Source organism: Cricetulus griseus, chromosome 8 (assembly GCF_003668045.3).
Source record: "Cricetulus griseus strain 17A/GY chromosome 8, alternate assembly CriGri-PICRH-1.0, whole genome shotgun sequence".
Lineage (NCBI taxonomy): Eukaryota > Metazoa > Chordata > Mammalia > Rodentia > Cricetidae > Cricetulus > Cricetulus griseus.
Genome location: NC_048601.1, coordinates 6,579,769 through 6,597,393, shown reverse-complemented (window position 1 = coordinate 6,597,393; position 17,625 = coordinate 6,579,769). Strand labels below are relative to the sequence as shown.

Here is a 17,625-nt window from a genome sequence, read left to right as displayed (position 1 = left end):
ACACACACACACACACACACACACACACACACACACAAAATAAAGATGAGGAAACACCATACAGTAGGTGCTCAACAGATTTTACCGACTTCAGGAATGAGTGGGTGGAGATGAAATGATGGTAATGACTTAAAACCATGTATCACATCAAAAAGGCAAAGACAGTAATACTATTTATAAATTTTTTTATTTAAAAAATAAAATTATAAACAAAATACAGAAAAATATTGACACCTGTGTAACAATAAGATGATTTTTCATCTTTAGAATAATTTGTTGTTCTGAGAGAATAAAATCCTAAATTTTATAAGGTAATTTTATTGGGCTAACAAGGAATTTGATATTTCATTAGCAGTGGGTACTTGGCATAGGTAAGACTTAATACATACATTCAACACTTTATAGCATATTCAAGTCTCATTTCCAAGTTCTATACCAAAGAGTGTACCTCACCAAAGTCCCTAAGATTAGTAAGAGTGCAACATAGTATTATTAGAAAACAATCCTGCTCTTCCTAGGTCGACGGTATTTTCACTACTTGAATACAATTCACAATGGTCTCTCCCCAGTTGAAGCCAAGCCTCTTCTAGACAATTAAATACAAAACAACCGCCAGTCATGAGGTACCCCTCCCTCCTTGATGTGACAGCCAGTCATGAGGAGTCTTCTCCCCCTTCCCTGATGTGACAGCCAGTGTGAGGCGTCTTCCCCTCTTTGATGTGAAAGCCTCCCCAGAAAGCTCCTTAGAGCAGTCGGGCAACACTGCAGATACACACTGTAGAATCTTCCTTTCAAAAGATGGCTGAAGCACATTACCTGTCCAGCTAACAAATTCCTCATCTCAAGCAAAAGATACTGAGAACCCCACATATCAAGTTTCTGAAAATACACAGTAGTTTCCTCCATTTTTTCAAAACAACCATAGACTCATTAGCAATCTGGATTCCCTCTTAGCTTTCTAAGTTACAGAGCTACTTATATTAGCCGCTTGACAATCTTCCCATTTCATCTTTAATTATAATTTTATTAAAATCAACATAAATTACAAATAACTCCCATAACTGAAGGTGCTAGATTCCATGGGACCTGTCTATGTAAACAGGGCAAATGAATGTCTAGAAACTCTTAAGTCTCTAAGAGGTCCATACAAACCAAACCAACTCGTACCCATTCCTCCTTACTTATCTATCCCAGGCTGAGGTTTCTGGTTTGTGAAGATGATGAAAACAACGGAGACAGATCAATTTCATTCAGCTGAGCTCCTCTGTCTTCAGGTTGTAACTTCTCCAGTACAAGATGGCTGGCAGTTGACAGTAGGCTGCTGAGTTGACATGACTTCTAAGTCAGATTCACGCACAAAGACCACTGCGTCACCACTGACATTTATGAGACACTGCGCCTGTAAAAACAGCAGATAGATAAGCAGGTGCCTGCAGCTCAGTGCTCGTTTGCCTGCTGTGCGAGGGCTCTGGTAGAAAACTAAAGCCGCACAGGCCAATCAACCACTGATAAAACAATCCAGCAGAAGGCACAGGTCAATCAACCACTGTAAAACAATCCAGCAGAAGATGAAGAGAGAAAAAGTTCACAAGAAAAGAAATCTAGAAAGCCTGGGCAGGAAGGACAAAATATTCAAGCCTGCTGTAAATCAGGGTCTCTAGACTGACAGGAAGAGACCATGTCACATATACTGAGGAGATGGTAAAAGCTGGACATTACCAGATACTAACAAATGCACAGGCAACACACACAGGAACAACCACTCTGACAAACACTCTTGTCAGTCTCTCACAGAGCAGGACAAGTATGCACTCTGCAATCACCTTTATCACCATTCCAGCTTTCCTCTAGAGAAAAATCTTGATGGGACTTTTTACTGTAGCATGTTTATAAGAGGAAAATATTAAAAATAATGTAAATACTCTAAAGAAGAATGTGAAAATATAGACTAGTTATGCCTGAAATATTAAACAGAAGTGAAAATTACATAAAACTTTCAATATAGCTAAGTGTCATTAAATGTGATAAATTAAAGTAATTAGAATGTACAAAATAGTCTTAGTGGAGGCAAATTCTGTCACTGTATGAAAACTACAAAAATGAGGGCCTTCCCTATGGTTATACCCACTGCTAGCCCCTTATGTCCAGCTTGGTTCTTAGAGCACTGAAGACATCAGAGACGTAGTCAACAGATATTACTACCTCTTACCATCAGCAGGAAAAGCTGAGGATTCTGAGTGACCAGCACTATAGAGTGTTGAGTGGCTGAAGGAACAATGAAGACAATCTTTTGGTCCAGAACTGAGAAAGCCACCAAGAAAAATAAGGTGAAAAAAAGCTACAAGACCATATGCATGACAGCTCTGCTATGTGTGCAGAGCGGTGTGAAATGTGAACTTGCCCCTGTGCACCTAAGACTGTCTCTGGCATGGTGTATCCTCAGGGTCAGAAGCGACATTCAAATACATAAGAAGAAAAGAAAGGCACTGATGACTTTAGCTGTATATAGTAAAGAGACTGTTTAGAACACAGAACAGGAAGAAACCTTTCTATTTATTTATTTTTAATGTCTTTGAGACAGGTTCTCACCATGTAATCCTGGTGTGGTGGCTTGAAAGAAAATGGCCCCCCAGCGAGGAGCACTATTAGGAGGTGTGGCCTTGTTAGATTAGGTGTGATCTTACTGGAGGAAGTGTGTCATTGTGGAGGCAGGCCTTGAGGTCTCATATATGCTCAAGCCATGTCCGGTGAGTACAGACCACTTCCTGTTGCCTACAAGTCAAGATGCAGGACACTCAGCTACTTCTCAGCACCGTGTCGCATCCTGATTGACAACGGACTAAACCTCTGGAAATGCAAACCACCCCAATTAAATGTCTTTCCTTTATAAGAGGCATCATGGCCATGGTGTCTCTTCACAACAAAAGAAACCCTAAGACACCTGGACAGCCTGGAGCTATGGGCACCAGGCTGGCCTCAAAGACAGCTCTGCCTGCTTCTTCTACCTCCTACATTTATTTTTAATGGAATTTTTGAAGTTTGAATCAGGTACAACTCCTCCAAAATATATATTAAAATAACATATAATAAAAAAGGCTACATATATGTACATGAAAATTAAAAAAAGTAACAAAGTCAGGATGGTTCTCTCAGTGGGAAGAACTGTACACAGGACCACAAAGCCTCCCCCAGAGGGTGCGGGGTTGGGGTAGGAGCTGCAGGCACTCTAGCCTGCATGTGTAGAGACCAGAGGCTGTCTGCCTCAATTATCCAGCTGACTACCAAGTCCCTTCAGTGTGTGTGACAAGATTCTCCCACTGCCCCCTGCTTCACCAAACACATCAGAAGGTTGCCTTCTAGTTTCAGAATAGGACTATTCTTTAACTTCTATTAATGTAGTAGAGCAAACTAATGAAAAGTTTTAAGTTACAAGAAGAACAGAAAAGACTGTGAAATGGTTTCCTTTCCTCTCTCTTCTTACATTGCTGATACACTTATGAAGAAGCTCACTGTGAAGATAACTTTATCCAAGAAAAGCCAGGGCACTGAGAATGCAAATGATTTGCCCTTAATTATAATTATCTAAGTATAGAGATGGCAGCAAAGCCATACCCGCATAGACGCACACATGGGCACTTCTCACGCCTGTGACATCTACATTCCGTCTCCCGAGAGCAGTGCCTGCCTGCATTTCTCCTGTTCTAGCCATGTACCATGTGTGTCAGACAAAAACATGACTTCTAGTGTGTGCCAAGTGGAGGAGGATGGGGCATGCTGCCTTCAAGACACTTTGTTACTTACATAGTTATTTCATTTTAGAAGAACCCTTTACAGTGTTAGTTAAATTAGTAAGAGAATGCTGCTCTGAGGTCAGTCTCATAAGCCTCTTATTCTATACCCCACTTACAGTGTAACGTTTGGTAGAAATAAATAAGCAGCCTGTCCCCAATGTACACTCTTCACCATCAAGGCAGGTAAAACTAGACATCCCAGCACACAGGGTGAGGGGTGCCTCAGATCTCCTCAGAGGGGGCACAGCCACACCCATATTCCACAAGATCACCAACAGCAGTAACTTGGCGCAGAAACTGACAACTAGTCAGGTGAGAGGAGGAACAGGGCCGTGAGGAGGGCCACATGACGATAAAGACATCCAAGGATGCTCTAAGTTCTAAAAAGCAACTCCCCTAGAGGGGAATGGGTGTGGGCAGGCCAGAGGGGCATTCTCACAGATGTTCAGTCATCTCACCTGGTTCTTACTCGGATTCTCCATGAAGACACACTGCTTCATGATGTAGGACACGACAGCATTCCCGCCCAGTGCGGCCACGTGAGCTCTTACCATGGCAAACACTTCAGCAATGAAGGCATGGAGGAAACCACTGACCCCTCCTTCCTGCAAACAATGTACAGACCATTGTGTCACACACAGGGTAACAATGTATGAGACCATTGTTATCCCATACAGGGTAACAATGTACGAGACCACTGTGTCACACACAGGGTTAGAACACACATAAAATATCAAAGGCACATAGTACACATTCTAAATTGCCTTAATGTAAATGACAATCATTACATTTTCCTCATCATGAGGGGATTTTTTTGCATTAATAAACACACCTCTGAATAAAGATTTTAAAGTACTTTCATTAAAACTCAGATAAATTGCAATTTGCCCATGACTGGCTAGTTTTATACACATTGTGTGTTTTGTATGTTTTATGAACATGTGATGCGGGGAGCAATCCCTGGGCTTTGTGTTGCCTGGCGAGTGCTCTGCTCTCCTCATCTACACCTATTATCATCCCCGTCACTTTGCAGATCTCTGGTCACTCACAAACTTCTGGCCTCCGCCTGGCTGGGCCTACACCTGTGCACTCCAAGGCAGCTCACACTCCAATGCAGCTCACAGGTGGCTACTGATGCAGCTGCATTCTACCTGCCATGCTAACACACAACTCAGCTGTACACAAATAGCATTCCACACACATTGCCGGGGAATGAGAAGAGCAGCGTGGTGAACCTTCTCTATTACAAATCAAACAAAACAAATTAAAAGGCAGTCAACAGCTCAAATGCTTTCCAACTTAAGTTTCCTGTCCACTGGAGGAGAGATTAAGGACAATCAAGGAAATTTCTGAATTAAATTGGAGTTAAAGAACAGCAGAATCTACTATTAGGAACTAAATTATTTTCTAAGTATATCTTTTTCAAAAAAAGTTTAGATGCATAGTATATATGTCTATGCCCTATGAATATGCTTGGCATCCAGAGAGGACAGAAAGGGCACTGGGTCCCCAGCAGCAGTAGTAAGCCACCATGGAGGCACTGGAAACTGAGCCTGGATCCTCTAGAAAAACAGCCAGTGCTCTAATCCCTGAGCCATCTCTCCAGCCCTGAGCACATCTTTCTAAAAGCTAAGGAGAGTCCCTGGATTGTAATCCTGTGAAGAGATCTCTTTTTGAAATTCCAAAACTAAATCAGCTATTTCAGGCTCCACTCAGGCATGCAGCTCTGAATGCTCTTTACCAGTTGCCTGTGCTGTGCTTGTGAAGTCAGGAGGCTGAGGAGCAGGGCACGTGCAGGTCACTTCTAAGAGGTGCAACTGTAAGAAGGATCTCACCAGGTACATGAGGAATGTCGTCCCTCAGGTTAATGGGGCAGGTCTCTCTCTGCTGCAGTGAGACTGACTAAGGAAATGAAAATATGTGGACTCCAGTGTGGCCAGCAGCTTGTGTATGAGCTGCTATCTAGGAGGCTGAGACAACAGGATCATGTATGCCAAGGGTTCAAGACCAGCCTGGGCAATAAAACTTAAAGTTTCAAAACAGTATAACCACATACTACTAGGAGCAACTAGAAAAGAAAATAACAGGAAAAAACCACGCCAATTTTAAAACAAATCTATTTTGTCAAACTTAAGTGGACTTACATTCTCCATTAAGAGTTTCTAAGACTACATGGCTTGCTTATTCTCCACATAAACATTACCACATAATTAATTACCCTGTCAGACATTATTCATTCATTTACAGAAAGACATATTGAATTTGCTCTGTGCCAGGCAGGCATGGAGACAGCTGTTCCAAGAGCACAAGCACCCAGCACTTCCCGTGACACAAAGAAAGCACGGCTGAGTCACCTTACGAGAAAGGCACTTTCCACAAGACAAATGCTGCGATAATCAGACAGAGGTGATGGAGTTTCAGACCTCAATGATTGAAAAGGTTCCCTGTTCATAATACTAATTTGTTCAGCAGCCCTGACTCATAAGGTACAATACAACTTCCTTTTCTGCTAGGTGAAATCCCTGTGTTACAAATGACACAAAAGAGTAGCCCTGATTTTGTAATGCGATCATATCCCATAACATTTTATAACCACTACATAACAGTTCCTGTGTGCCCTGAGAATGGGGAGAAACGGTGTTCCTGTACACGGTCAAGACTGAGAACCCACAGGCTCATTCCTTTTTCAGAGGGAAGAAAGCGCAAAGGTAGAGTATCTCCGCACATACATCTACTATAAAATCCACAAGTTCTAAATGTGGTTCCTTAAAGCCTATTTAAACATATCAGAAAAATACCTATAGAAAACTTATGTCCTGTCAGGGCAGTTTTAAATCTTGGCTCAAATATAATTATGAGAAAGTTATTTGTTTTATAATAAGGATCTAGAACTTCTGCAAACAAATGGGCTTCAAGCAGCTACAACTCTTATATGAGTTACCGTATGAAATCTAAGTCTTACACAATAATCCATCTGGATAGCTCACAAATAGGTAAAATCTATCTGTATTACTTAGTATCTGTGTTACTTAGAAGAAAACATAACTTAAAACTTGGTTTTATTACTAACTCTTGGAAGAAAAAAAAATTGCAAATTTTGTAAAGTTACCTCCCGGAGAGAAGTGGTTTCTCGAATAAAAAACATGTTAATGATGCCGAGATATTTTGTTATCTTTGCTCCAGGGATGAAAGAAAGCGGAGTCATCTTAACAACCCCGACTGTGGAACTTGCACAAGGTGGAGCAGAGCGATTCCGGAAATTTCCATCACCCATGGGACTTGCTTTCTCAACCGTCACAGCTAAAATTGGAGAAATACCAGAAATATTAAGAACCAACACTGGAAACTGAATAGTCCCCTAAGGTTTCCAAACAAGTGGTAACAACATTCAGCTGTCTGTGAGACTAAGCCATGTCATGAAAGAAAAGAAATTATCATGCACCACATGCAATTTAGAGAGAGAAAGAGAGAGGAACATGAGGAGGTGCTGGAATGGAATTCTTTGGGAAGGAAAATGGCATTCCTGCAAAGGAAAATGTTGATGCAGTGTAGCTAGACACACAATGATCGGTTACACAGTGGAGAAAGAAAAGCGCCAGAGGTAAGGGAGCTGCTGTAGAAACAAATTATCCAGGGAGAGTGTGAAATTGTCACATTCCCAGGGCACTGCCCGCCTGCTTCAGACTACTCCATCACTGCTGGCTTGCAGGCAGCCTAGGTAACACTTCTTAATTTCTTTCCCAACCTTTTTTGATTAAATAGCTGTGTAACTTTAAACCCTAACAAGCAATCTTGGCTGTCTAAAAGATGTTTTGGAAAGTAACAGGTAAAATAGTTACCACTACTTCGTGAGTGCAATAAGCCACGCCCCCCAGAGTAGTCACCACCACCTACTAACAACGCAATAAACACACATCCCTGTGCTTTTCTAACCTCACAACCTCACAGGGTCACCATCATGCCCATTTCCACAGGAGGAAACCAAGATTGCCGAGTTGTTAACTGAGCACCTCTAGGGTTTAAAATACGATCACGCTCATCTATTTCTTCTACTGCCCCTTTGAAATGTAGTTCTTTCCCTTTTAATGTAAATTCACTCAAGTATTGTTTCCTCAAAATCTGCCAAAACCCAGGATGTAAAACTGTCTCTCAAGTGTAGCAGTAAGACAAGCTATCTTCGTTGTCCCTGTCACTCAGTCTGCAGCTCACGTGGTCCTGAGGGAAAGCTGGCCACGCCCTCCTAGACATCGATGGAATGTGTGTGCATCTATACACTTGCAGATTAAAAGACAGTTCTACAGCTAAAAGTAACCGCTGAGAGGCTCTGTAGTAACTTCTCACAAACGACCACAGCGTCTGCAGCTTTCACACTCAAATACATGACTGATTGCCAATGCTGTTACTAGGCAGTAAGGTCTAGCCTTCACCACTGGGAAACCAGGGATATGCTTCTCAGGTCATCAGAACGTGGTAGAAACATCCGCCTACTTGTCTTAATTGATCCGCGCCTTATGGTCTGAGCTTTCAGTTTAATGAGCTCTATCCAGCTGCTGCATCTGTCTGCAAAGGAACTGTAATCAACTTGCGTTGCTGAAAACACAGACAGAAAACAAAAGAAAACACAAAGAAAAATATGGATGATGTGTCTTACTCTCCATAATCCTCCTCGATGATGTAACTCAACTCCATGTGGCTTAGGGAAAGAGTGACCTTTCCAGGCCCGACAGGAGGGGGAGAGGCGGGGGGGGGGGGGGGTTTAGACATTCAAGTGTCCAAACCCAGTAAGGCTGGCTGGTGGAGGGCTAGGAGCATCCACCTGACGCGTGAGCAGAGGACAGACTGCTCAGTTGTTCCCACTCTCCTCCTTCTAAGAGTTTCGTTGCTTCTATTTGATTTTAATTTATAATCCAATTTATAATCAACCCCTCATGAGTAATCCCCTTCCCTACTGTAGCCAAAAATCAAAAGTAAAAATGAATTGAGTGTTGAAAATACTTGCAGGGGAAAACAAAAACAACAACAACAACAACAAAACCCCCACTACCTCACTAGCTGACCTATTTCTTACTGAAGTGTCTTCTTTCTATCTTCAACAACCCAGCTACCAAACCGGCAAGAAAACCAAAGGGGTATTGTTGTCAGTGTTCTGCTTCCAGGTCTGATTTCCGGCTACAAGGCCTCTGATAAGATTGGGGGGGTGGGGGACAGCTAGCATCTCTTCTATGAACAGTAACTTTTACACTGCTACCATTTATAAAACGTTAAAGAGCTAAAACTTTAGAAACTAGGAAAACTATTAAAAAACTAATAACAAAGTAAATAATGAATTTTTAAAACATAAATCCAATAAAGCTGTATCTGGGGTCTATTCACTGTCCAGTACATTCCTATGCCTGTAATTGTACGTCTACTGAGCTACAACTCCACAAGTATGGCGACTGTGCTTAGTTAGGCAAACTCACCTCTCTGTGCAGCTGGTGTACCTGAGTTAGAACTCGCACTCTCCAGGTGTTCTAGTAAGACAATACGAACAGCATTAGCTCAGACGCCAAGCACAAGCCAGCGCCCCTTCCCACTGATAGTTAATGTCTTCTGTGAGTCCAAAGAACAGAATAAGTAAATCCTTATGGCTTCATTACAAAGGCAAAACAAACACAAACATTAGGATTTAAAATGCAGTTCCTTTACCTAAGAACTAGCCCCATTAATTAACACCATGCCAAGACAGTTGCTTGCTAGGGCACAAAGTGAGTTTCTGGAGATAATACAAACAGCAAGTAGCATGCTAGTGTAATGATGGCACAAGGTAAGAAGACTGGGCAGAAGACGGGGGCAGTGTGTGGGGGAGGGCAATGTTTTAGGGGAGGGTGAGAGAAAGTGCACACACCCATGCTCCACACATCAATCCCACTCCCTAGCCGTGGCCCTCCTCACCTCCAACCTCCACCTGACTACATCAACAATTCCTCTGGTGTAGTGAGACTGTGTGGTACTCAAGGGTAACTGACAGACCTCCAGAGAGATGGCTGGGAAACCCAGACTCTCACAAACAGAGTCACACTCAGGATTCCTAGCAGCCTGGAGAGTAGCATCCAGGCAGGTATTTGTTGTGCATATTGTGTGAATATAATAGTACTATATTGTATACATATATTGTGTGAATGTAAAATATATATAATGTACACATTTAAATATTTTTAAAGTCAATATATTTTTGGTGTTCATGCTCTCTCTGTATTAGAATATTTATAGTTTCATTTCAAGGAATTGTAAAGCTGAAAAAAAAATAGCTCATTAGAAACACTAAGAATTATTTGGGACAACCAGTTTTTTGTTTTTGTTTTTGAAGTATCAACTAAGTACATTTTCCAACTCTAATGTATTGATCTTTTGGTAATATTTTCAGATTAATAAAATGTAACTACTCAAGATATGATTTGCATAGAGCGTTCTCATAACTGGAGAAGCCCTCTCAGCAGGTACTTAACCCGTATTGCAGTATTGGTAGTGGAGTTGATTAACACATGGGATCACTGGGTGCAGGCCACAGATGACTGAGAAGGAACCATGCTGCAGACATGTCTGAACATCAACCATCATGTCCACAGACTACATACCTAACTGCTACAATCCTCCTGATTCAGGAGATGGGGACACAGCAAGAAGCAGGGAGGCCCCGACATGTATTCAGAGGCTTAACAGTCTCTAGAGACCACAGGACAGGAAGGGACTCCATGCAGACATGGAGAACAAGCAGCCTGCTCCAGGCTTAGGTTTCCAGGGTTCTCTGGGGTCACTGCTGAGCAGGATAGACTCCATGAGTATACACTACAGAAAGTACAGCTGAGCTGGGTGTGATGACGAACACCTACCTACCAACTTGGAAGGTAGAGGCAGGAGTTCAAGGTTGTCTCAAAAACAAAGAGTTAGGGCACTATAGTGTCATAGTAGACTGCCTATCTAGGCTGCACGGGCTCTGGGACTTGATCTCCACCAACAGACAGGAGAAAAGAGAGAGAGAGAGAAAGAGAGAGAGAGGGAGGCAGAGAGAGAGAGAGAGAGAGAGAGAGAGAGAGAGAGAGGGAGAGGGAGAGAGAGAGAGAATATATAAATAGTTCAAGATTAGGCATCTTATGAAGTTTTTTTTTTTTTCCAGGAGCAAGAAGGAATGGCTAAAATCATTTTAGAAAACATTAAAATGAATAAATTCTCTTCCGTAACTCAGTATTGCTGTATGTGATTTAATGGCGACACTAAACTGTGCCAAATGGAAAGGACATGGTATAAAGCAATATGAAAATGGTGCTTGTAAAAAACAAAATACTGAGCCAAGCATTTGGGTGCAACTTGTAACCTGGCATTTTGGAAGAGGGGTTAGCAGATTAGTGTGACGTCACCCTCAGCTATGTAGTGAGCACAGTCAGTCTGGGCTACATGAAATCCTACCTCAAAAACATAAATAAAAATTACACTTTTCTACAGATAATAAGCTAATAAGAGTACATGCTTTTGAGAAGGACAATACAACTTTATTTTTGACTACATGATTTTTATAGTGTACACATCGCTGTCTGAAATGAACAGTCTCCTCCTAAACGCTTATAAAGGGGTCTTTATTCCTTAGCTTCAATAGTTTTGAATCACAGACATTCTTCAATGTTCAAGGAGCCTTGGTTTAATAAAACGCTGATTGGCCAGTAGCCAGGCAGGAAGTATAGGTGGGGCTACCAGACTAGGAGAATTCTGGGAAGAGGAAGACAGAGACACAGCTGCCAGCCAGACGTAGAGGAAGCAAGATGAGAATGCCTCACCGAGAAAAGGTACCAAGTCACGTGGCTAAACATAGATAAGAATTATGGGTTAATTTAAGTTGTAAGAGTTTGTTAATAATAAGCCTGGGCAATGGGCCATACAGTTTATTTGGGACTGAACGGCTTGAAGATCAGGCAGGACAGAAACTTCCATCAACATGTGGTGCCCAAACATTTGGCAAGAATTTCCATGTAAAACCTGACAAAAGCTTAAAAAGGGATTCTAAACACAAAAGAACAGAGTTAAGCATGGCTTCTTGGCAGCAGCATTTTCTCGGGTGGGCTCTGTTTGCCAGTGACAAGCAGAGGCTCGGCTCCTTTAAGAGAGGCTTCCTGATCAGTGTTAGCAGCAAAAAACAGAAGGCTCTTTTAAGAGGCCCCGCTACCAAACAATTAAACGGTGTTTTATGAGCAGCCAGTGGCACGCTTCTTGGTGATGACATGGACCTAGAAACTCTGTAGAGTTGTGGCAATAAACATATCTTACACTAGTGTCTCCACCACGAATCTAGACTCTTAGGAAGCCAAGGAATGGGGAGGAGCCAGCAGCTGCTTTAATCCTAGCCATGCAGTTTAGCAGATTAAAAGACTCATGTGGTCAGAAAAAGATATATACAGTAAAGACTGAGAAAAGGTACCAAGCCATGTAGCTAAACAAAGATAAGAATTGTGGGTGAATTTAAGTTGTTAGTAATAAGCATGAGCAATAGGCCAAACAGTTTATAACTAATATTGAACCTTATAGTGGCTATTTGGCAGGTGGGATGAGAACCCTTCATCTACACTGGACAAAAAGACTGCTGTAATACAAATCACTAACTGTAGCGACTTTTTACTTCTCATCATTACAACTCATCAATCATCTTTGCTATAAATATTTCCAGAGGGAACATTTTTAAAAATTATTGTCTTAAAAATTCCTACAAATAATATTCTCTTGTAGATTGAAAGATATACAGCCTAAAGTCTTTAATTTTTATTATTTTCCCATTTAAACATTCAAAGTTTTAAGTTACTATGATCACAACTGAGTTTTTACATTCCTTCAGGCATTTTTATCAATATAATAAATGATTGGATATAGATTATATATAAAAAGCTAGCTTAATGATTGTGTTAATGATGAGCTAAAGGTAGATATAAACCTATCCATGATGCTACTTAGATTTGGATGAACTGATAGAGAAATTGCCATATAAGAGTTGTAAATTATTAAGGCCATAAAGATAGAAATAAAAACTTCAATTTGAATAGTTTGCCATGGAAAACCAAAAGTAAGATATCAGTAATGTATAAACTCAGTAACATACAATGAATTTCCATGTGGATCCCATACTGCAGCTAAAGACTAACATCCTACACTATTTTCTTCTTTGTGAATATTCCCTGTCATAGTCCTGCACCCACTTCTGGGTATCTATTCTTCTTAAGATCATGCTTTATGTCTTCCTTCTAAATAATGTTACTTCTCTCCTTAACAGTCTGGGTCTTTTTCTTTGCTTTGCATTCCCCAGCCTCCTCTGCATCTCTGTGTCCTCTACCTGCCTGACGACATTTAGAGGAAAGCTACCCTACCCCTGCTCTCATTGATTAAGCCCCTCGCTCCCATCCCATCTCTTGGATGAGCTGGACCCCTGTACCTACTGTGGATTATGCTTCATTCATTTACTTGTTTGTTTTTGAGAAAGGGTCTCACACATCCCAGGTGGGTGGTGGGCCTGCCTCAGCCTCCCAATCCCTCCTGGTTTGTCTCTCTTTCGTTTTCATAGTCCTCATTCTCTACCCCATAGCATCTCTCCCCTGCCATTGCTTTGGCCATCCAACTATATGAAGACCATTTACAGATTTTTTTTTATTGCTGTCACCATTTTGATCACAATTACAAAATATACAGTTTTTAAGAAGCAGATATAGCAGATATGCAAAAGACTATTACTATATAAAGGTATTTGTAGTAGTATAAAGAGCAACCATATACAGTTAAGAATTCAGAAACAGTCATTTGTAGGAAAAATAAAAGCTAATGTTTGCAGACTTCCATGCTGGCTGCCACAGTCAGTGGCTGATTAGATAGAGTCCCCCGCCAGGCTGCAGTACCCACTACTGAGCAGGAAGGACTAAGCAAGCACAGAGAGCATAGGGATGGGGAACAGGAGTGCATGGAAAGGTCCAATAAAAACTAAGTTATCCTAATTAAACTCTCCATCATATTAAACTATCAAATGATAGAATAGAGTATATATGTAGAATATTTGAGATATATTTAAAGTAGTATATGCTTTAGTACATCACATCACTGTAATATTTCAAGATCTATGTCTTCAGTTTTTTGTTTTGTTTTTAATTTTTTGTTTTTCGAGATAGGGTTTCTCTGTGTAGCCTTAGCTGTCCTGGAACTTGATCTGTAAGCCAGGATGGCCTTGAACTCATAGAAATTCTCCTGCCTTTGCCTCTAAGTGCTGGGATTTAAGACATGTGCCACCACTGTATGTATGTATATTTTAAATATGTACGTATGTATACTTCAAATTTTAAAGTAGTATTAACCTTTTACAAACATTAAAGCACAAAATTATTGAACTCATCCACATTCTATGAGAAAAAAAAAACCTCATTTTTGAAGTTTTTTGCCCAGAATAGCTTCACTTAGATTCTCCTTTTTTTTTATACTATATTTATCTCTCTCTATATTGTATCATTTTAAAGTACTTTTCAAAAGTGCAGAAAAAGCTGACATGTGAGTACTGCTGAGACTAAGCACTCATGACAGTGTAGAATTGGTACTGGTCATGCTTTGTTACAGCCCTGCCTCCCAAGAAAAGCTCCATGATACCATACCATCCCTGTGCCTCCTAAAATCCCGACAGCCTTCACATGACAGTCTAAGAAATGACTGAATCAGCACCTTTCAATATTTCCACAGAAAACCAATCTAAGCGACTATCAAGATGACACAGTCATCTTGAGAAATCTGAGGCCAATACAGTTTTACTGCTTTGAAAAACAAAATCAAATTCATCATGAAAGGGAAAACTGACCATGGCCAGACAATTCAGAGCCTGGTTTACTCTACACGGTGGACTAGGACAGACACAAGCAACGAGAGCGGCACACCTGGTTTACTCTACACGGTGGACTAGGACAGACACAAGCAACATAGAGCAGCACATAACGTTTATCCTTATTGATTACAAGAGAATACTGACAGTTATCTAAACGCAAAGATGCAACTGTTAATAAACATCCTATTCTTGGCTCTTCAAACCACTCTCCCTGTCAACGTAAGAAGAGGTAAGTAACAAATCCCCCTCACCCCTCTTTTAAGAACATGAATGGAAAGTACAAGTCAGGGGTGAGGGGGGCAGCTAGTGCCTGGGCATTCCTCCTAACCAACCTGCTACACTTAGATCCTCACATACTTTCTATTTCTAGCCACCACTGTCACGGTACAGTACACAGACACCCCACTCATGTTGTAAGACCACTGGTCTAGTCTTCAGACCTTAACAACCCACCTTACCCTCAAGTTACCTTGAAATAACTTTTAAAGACATAGTTAAGCCGTGTCCTCCTGAAAAGATGGAGGGAGTAAAGATAGTCTAGACATGCAACACAAGCCAGAAGTATGCATGAAAGGGACAGACAGACTTGAGTACTCACTGGAGGCTTTCCCGTTCCAGGAGAGTCAGGTGCTCTGCATGGAGCGGTGGGCGGCACACGGTCTTACGTACATTAATAAAGAAAGTGGTTTTGACGTTAGGATGGCAATAAGGTGATGTGGTGTGTGTGCCTCAATGGTTTCCAAAGGGTTCAGACATGAGAAACCTTTCTCAAGTCCTATCTGGAAAGCCAATGTTGTAACCATGGACTGGCAGATCTCACTGTACACCCTCCAGTCCGCACCCCTCACCCCAGGTCTGCTCTGAAAGATGTAGACCTTAGAGAAGAACTTCGCTTGCTGGCTTTACTAACTGGAGTTTCTTGGAAACACTGCTAATTATGAGAGTTCTCTGGCCTTGAGCATGAATTCAACATTTGATTTACTTTTTTTTCTCCTTGAAGCAGGGTTTCTCTGTGTAGTCCTGGCTGTCCTGTAGACCAGGCTTGACTCAAACTCAAGAGATTTGCCTGCTTCTGTCTCTCAAGTACTGGGATTAAAGATGGGTGCCACTCCAACACAGACATGATAACACTCACAGAACCACGAAACAGAATCTCAAAGAATTTTAAAAACTTAACTTAATTTCAAGGCTAAAAGGAAATATAAAACTTTTCAGATTTCTGACATGAGAAGCCAAGGCTGACAGAGGTCTGTAGTGAGCCGACCTGTACACCTGCTCAGCGGCAGCACTGAAGACAGGCATTTCTCTTTCCCTCCACCTCAGGCCCCTCATGCAGCCTTTTAAAATGAGCTGTAAACACTTGGGGCAGTTCACAAGAGACATTCTATTTAAACTATTCTTCCTTTGTTCTTTAGTTCACAAAATACCATTTCATTAATATTGACCACATAAGCAGTAGTTGTAATTGACCCTGTAACATTCTGGAGGCCATCATTATGGACAAGGCAAACCTACAAACTTATCCTAATCTTCTGTGGCATCCAGTCAGCAATGACAGCATGGTAAAAAGTCAGCTAATATGTACCCCAACAACATATGCTCTTGTAGATTGGCAACAGAGTAAACTTTTACTAATTAGGTTTTAGGGGTGGTTCCTCATGCAGAAGTTTCTCTTTTCATCCCTAAAAAGAGTGGCACCTAAGGATCTCAACATTTTTTTAACACTTATTATATGTGTATGAGTATTCTGCCTGCATGTATGTCTATGCTGAGTATGTGTACCTGATAAGCAAAGAGGCCAGAAGAGGGCATCAAATCCTCTGAAACTAGCTATAGACAGTTGTGAGCTGCCATCTGGATGCTGGGTACCAAACCTGGTCCTCTACAAGAGGTTAAATGCCCTTAACCTCTGAGCCATTTCATCAGGCCCCTCAAAAAGATTATCAACAATAATATTTTCTTCCCCAGAAACTACTTTTACTCAGAACCTTTGAGTTGGATTTCCTCTTTATTCTTCCGAGGAAATTAAGGAATGTGAAGACTTTTTGTACAAGTCCTAAATTAAACTGGAATTTTACTAGTGACACAAGAAAGATAACCAAAGTTACCAGGTGAGGAGGTTCAGAATATGAACATGGCTTATCTCTTCAAACCTATGGACTATGAGGTAAACATACATTCCTACAGGGAGAGACAGGCCTTGCACTGACTAATTTAGTGAGCAAGCACACTCGCGCGCACACGCACACAGTTTTATACATAATTTGTTATCAAATAAAAGTATTCATAGAAACAATTTCAAGTGTTGTGATTATAGTAACTAATTTTACTTTAAATAACAAATCAATTATTTCTCAATTAAAAACTGTAGGAAAAAAATACAACCTATGTTTACTGAATATGTACTATAAGATTATATACAACAGTTTTGAGAAGTTAAAATAAAAATTATACTAAAACAAAAAGAGAAGTAAAAAAAAGAAGCAACCCTCCCATTATTTTCTACAGACTGTAGAAGTCAAAAGAGTTTTCCCACTAAAGGGAAATTATTTTGTATTTGAAAAACTGTCAGTTTCTTATAAAAACAATGTCCTTCAATTACAGCCATTGTATAAAAGATGGAAACATTCATGGCTAACCAGAACATCCCCCCAGAGAGTATAGGAAAATCCAAAAATGTTTAAAAACTTCAACTAGAAGAAAACTTACCAGATGAAATACCAAATACACTATATGTAAATATTTACCCTGGGAAATTCAAATCTTCAAAAGTAAAACTTAAGTATAACTGAGGTAAAAGGTTGGAACATAGCAAAAATGACCTTCACAGTTTATAACTTCACAAAGTAAAGAAAGAACACCATTTCCCCCATTTACGCGTATGGAAAACACACAGTGACAGATGAAGAACAGATCCTTGGCTGACTCTAGTGACCCTGCCATTAGTGTCCCCTACTTGAC

General features: G+C 40.8%; 1 protein-coding gene and 1 long non-coding RNA gene across 2 annotated transcripts in view; both read right to left on the bottom strand.

Annotated features, from left to right (window-relative positions):
* Window positions 1–386: 386 nt before the first annotated feature.
* C2cd5 (C2 calcium dependent domain containing 5) overlaps window positions 387–17,625 on the bottom strand; it is a 92,782-nt gene continuing 75,543 nt past the window's right edge. The window contains 5 exon segments of the mRNA XM_027430157.2: window positions 387–1,399; window positions 4,250–4,396; window positions 6,901–7,091; window positions 8,280–8,381; window positions 9,254–9,304. Coding sequence (XP_027285958.1) covers window positions 1,271–1,399; window positions 4,250–4,396; window positions 6,901–7,091; window positions 8,280–8,381; window positions 9,254–9,304 — 620 coding nt within the window. The 3' untranslated portion in view covers window positions 387–1,270.
* On the bottom strand, window positions 13,363–17,621 carry LOC118239235. The gene is made up of 2 exons (XR_004770932.1): window positions 14,717–17,621; window positions 13,363–14,661 (listed from the first exon to the last, which is right to left on the bottom strand). It is a non-coding gene; the product is annotated as an uncharacterized LOC118239235 (long non-coding RNA).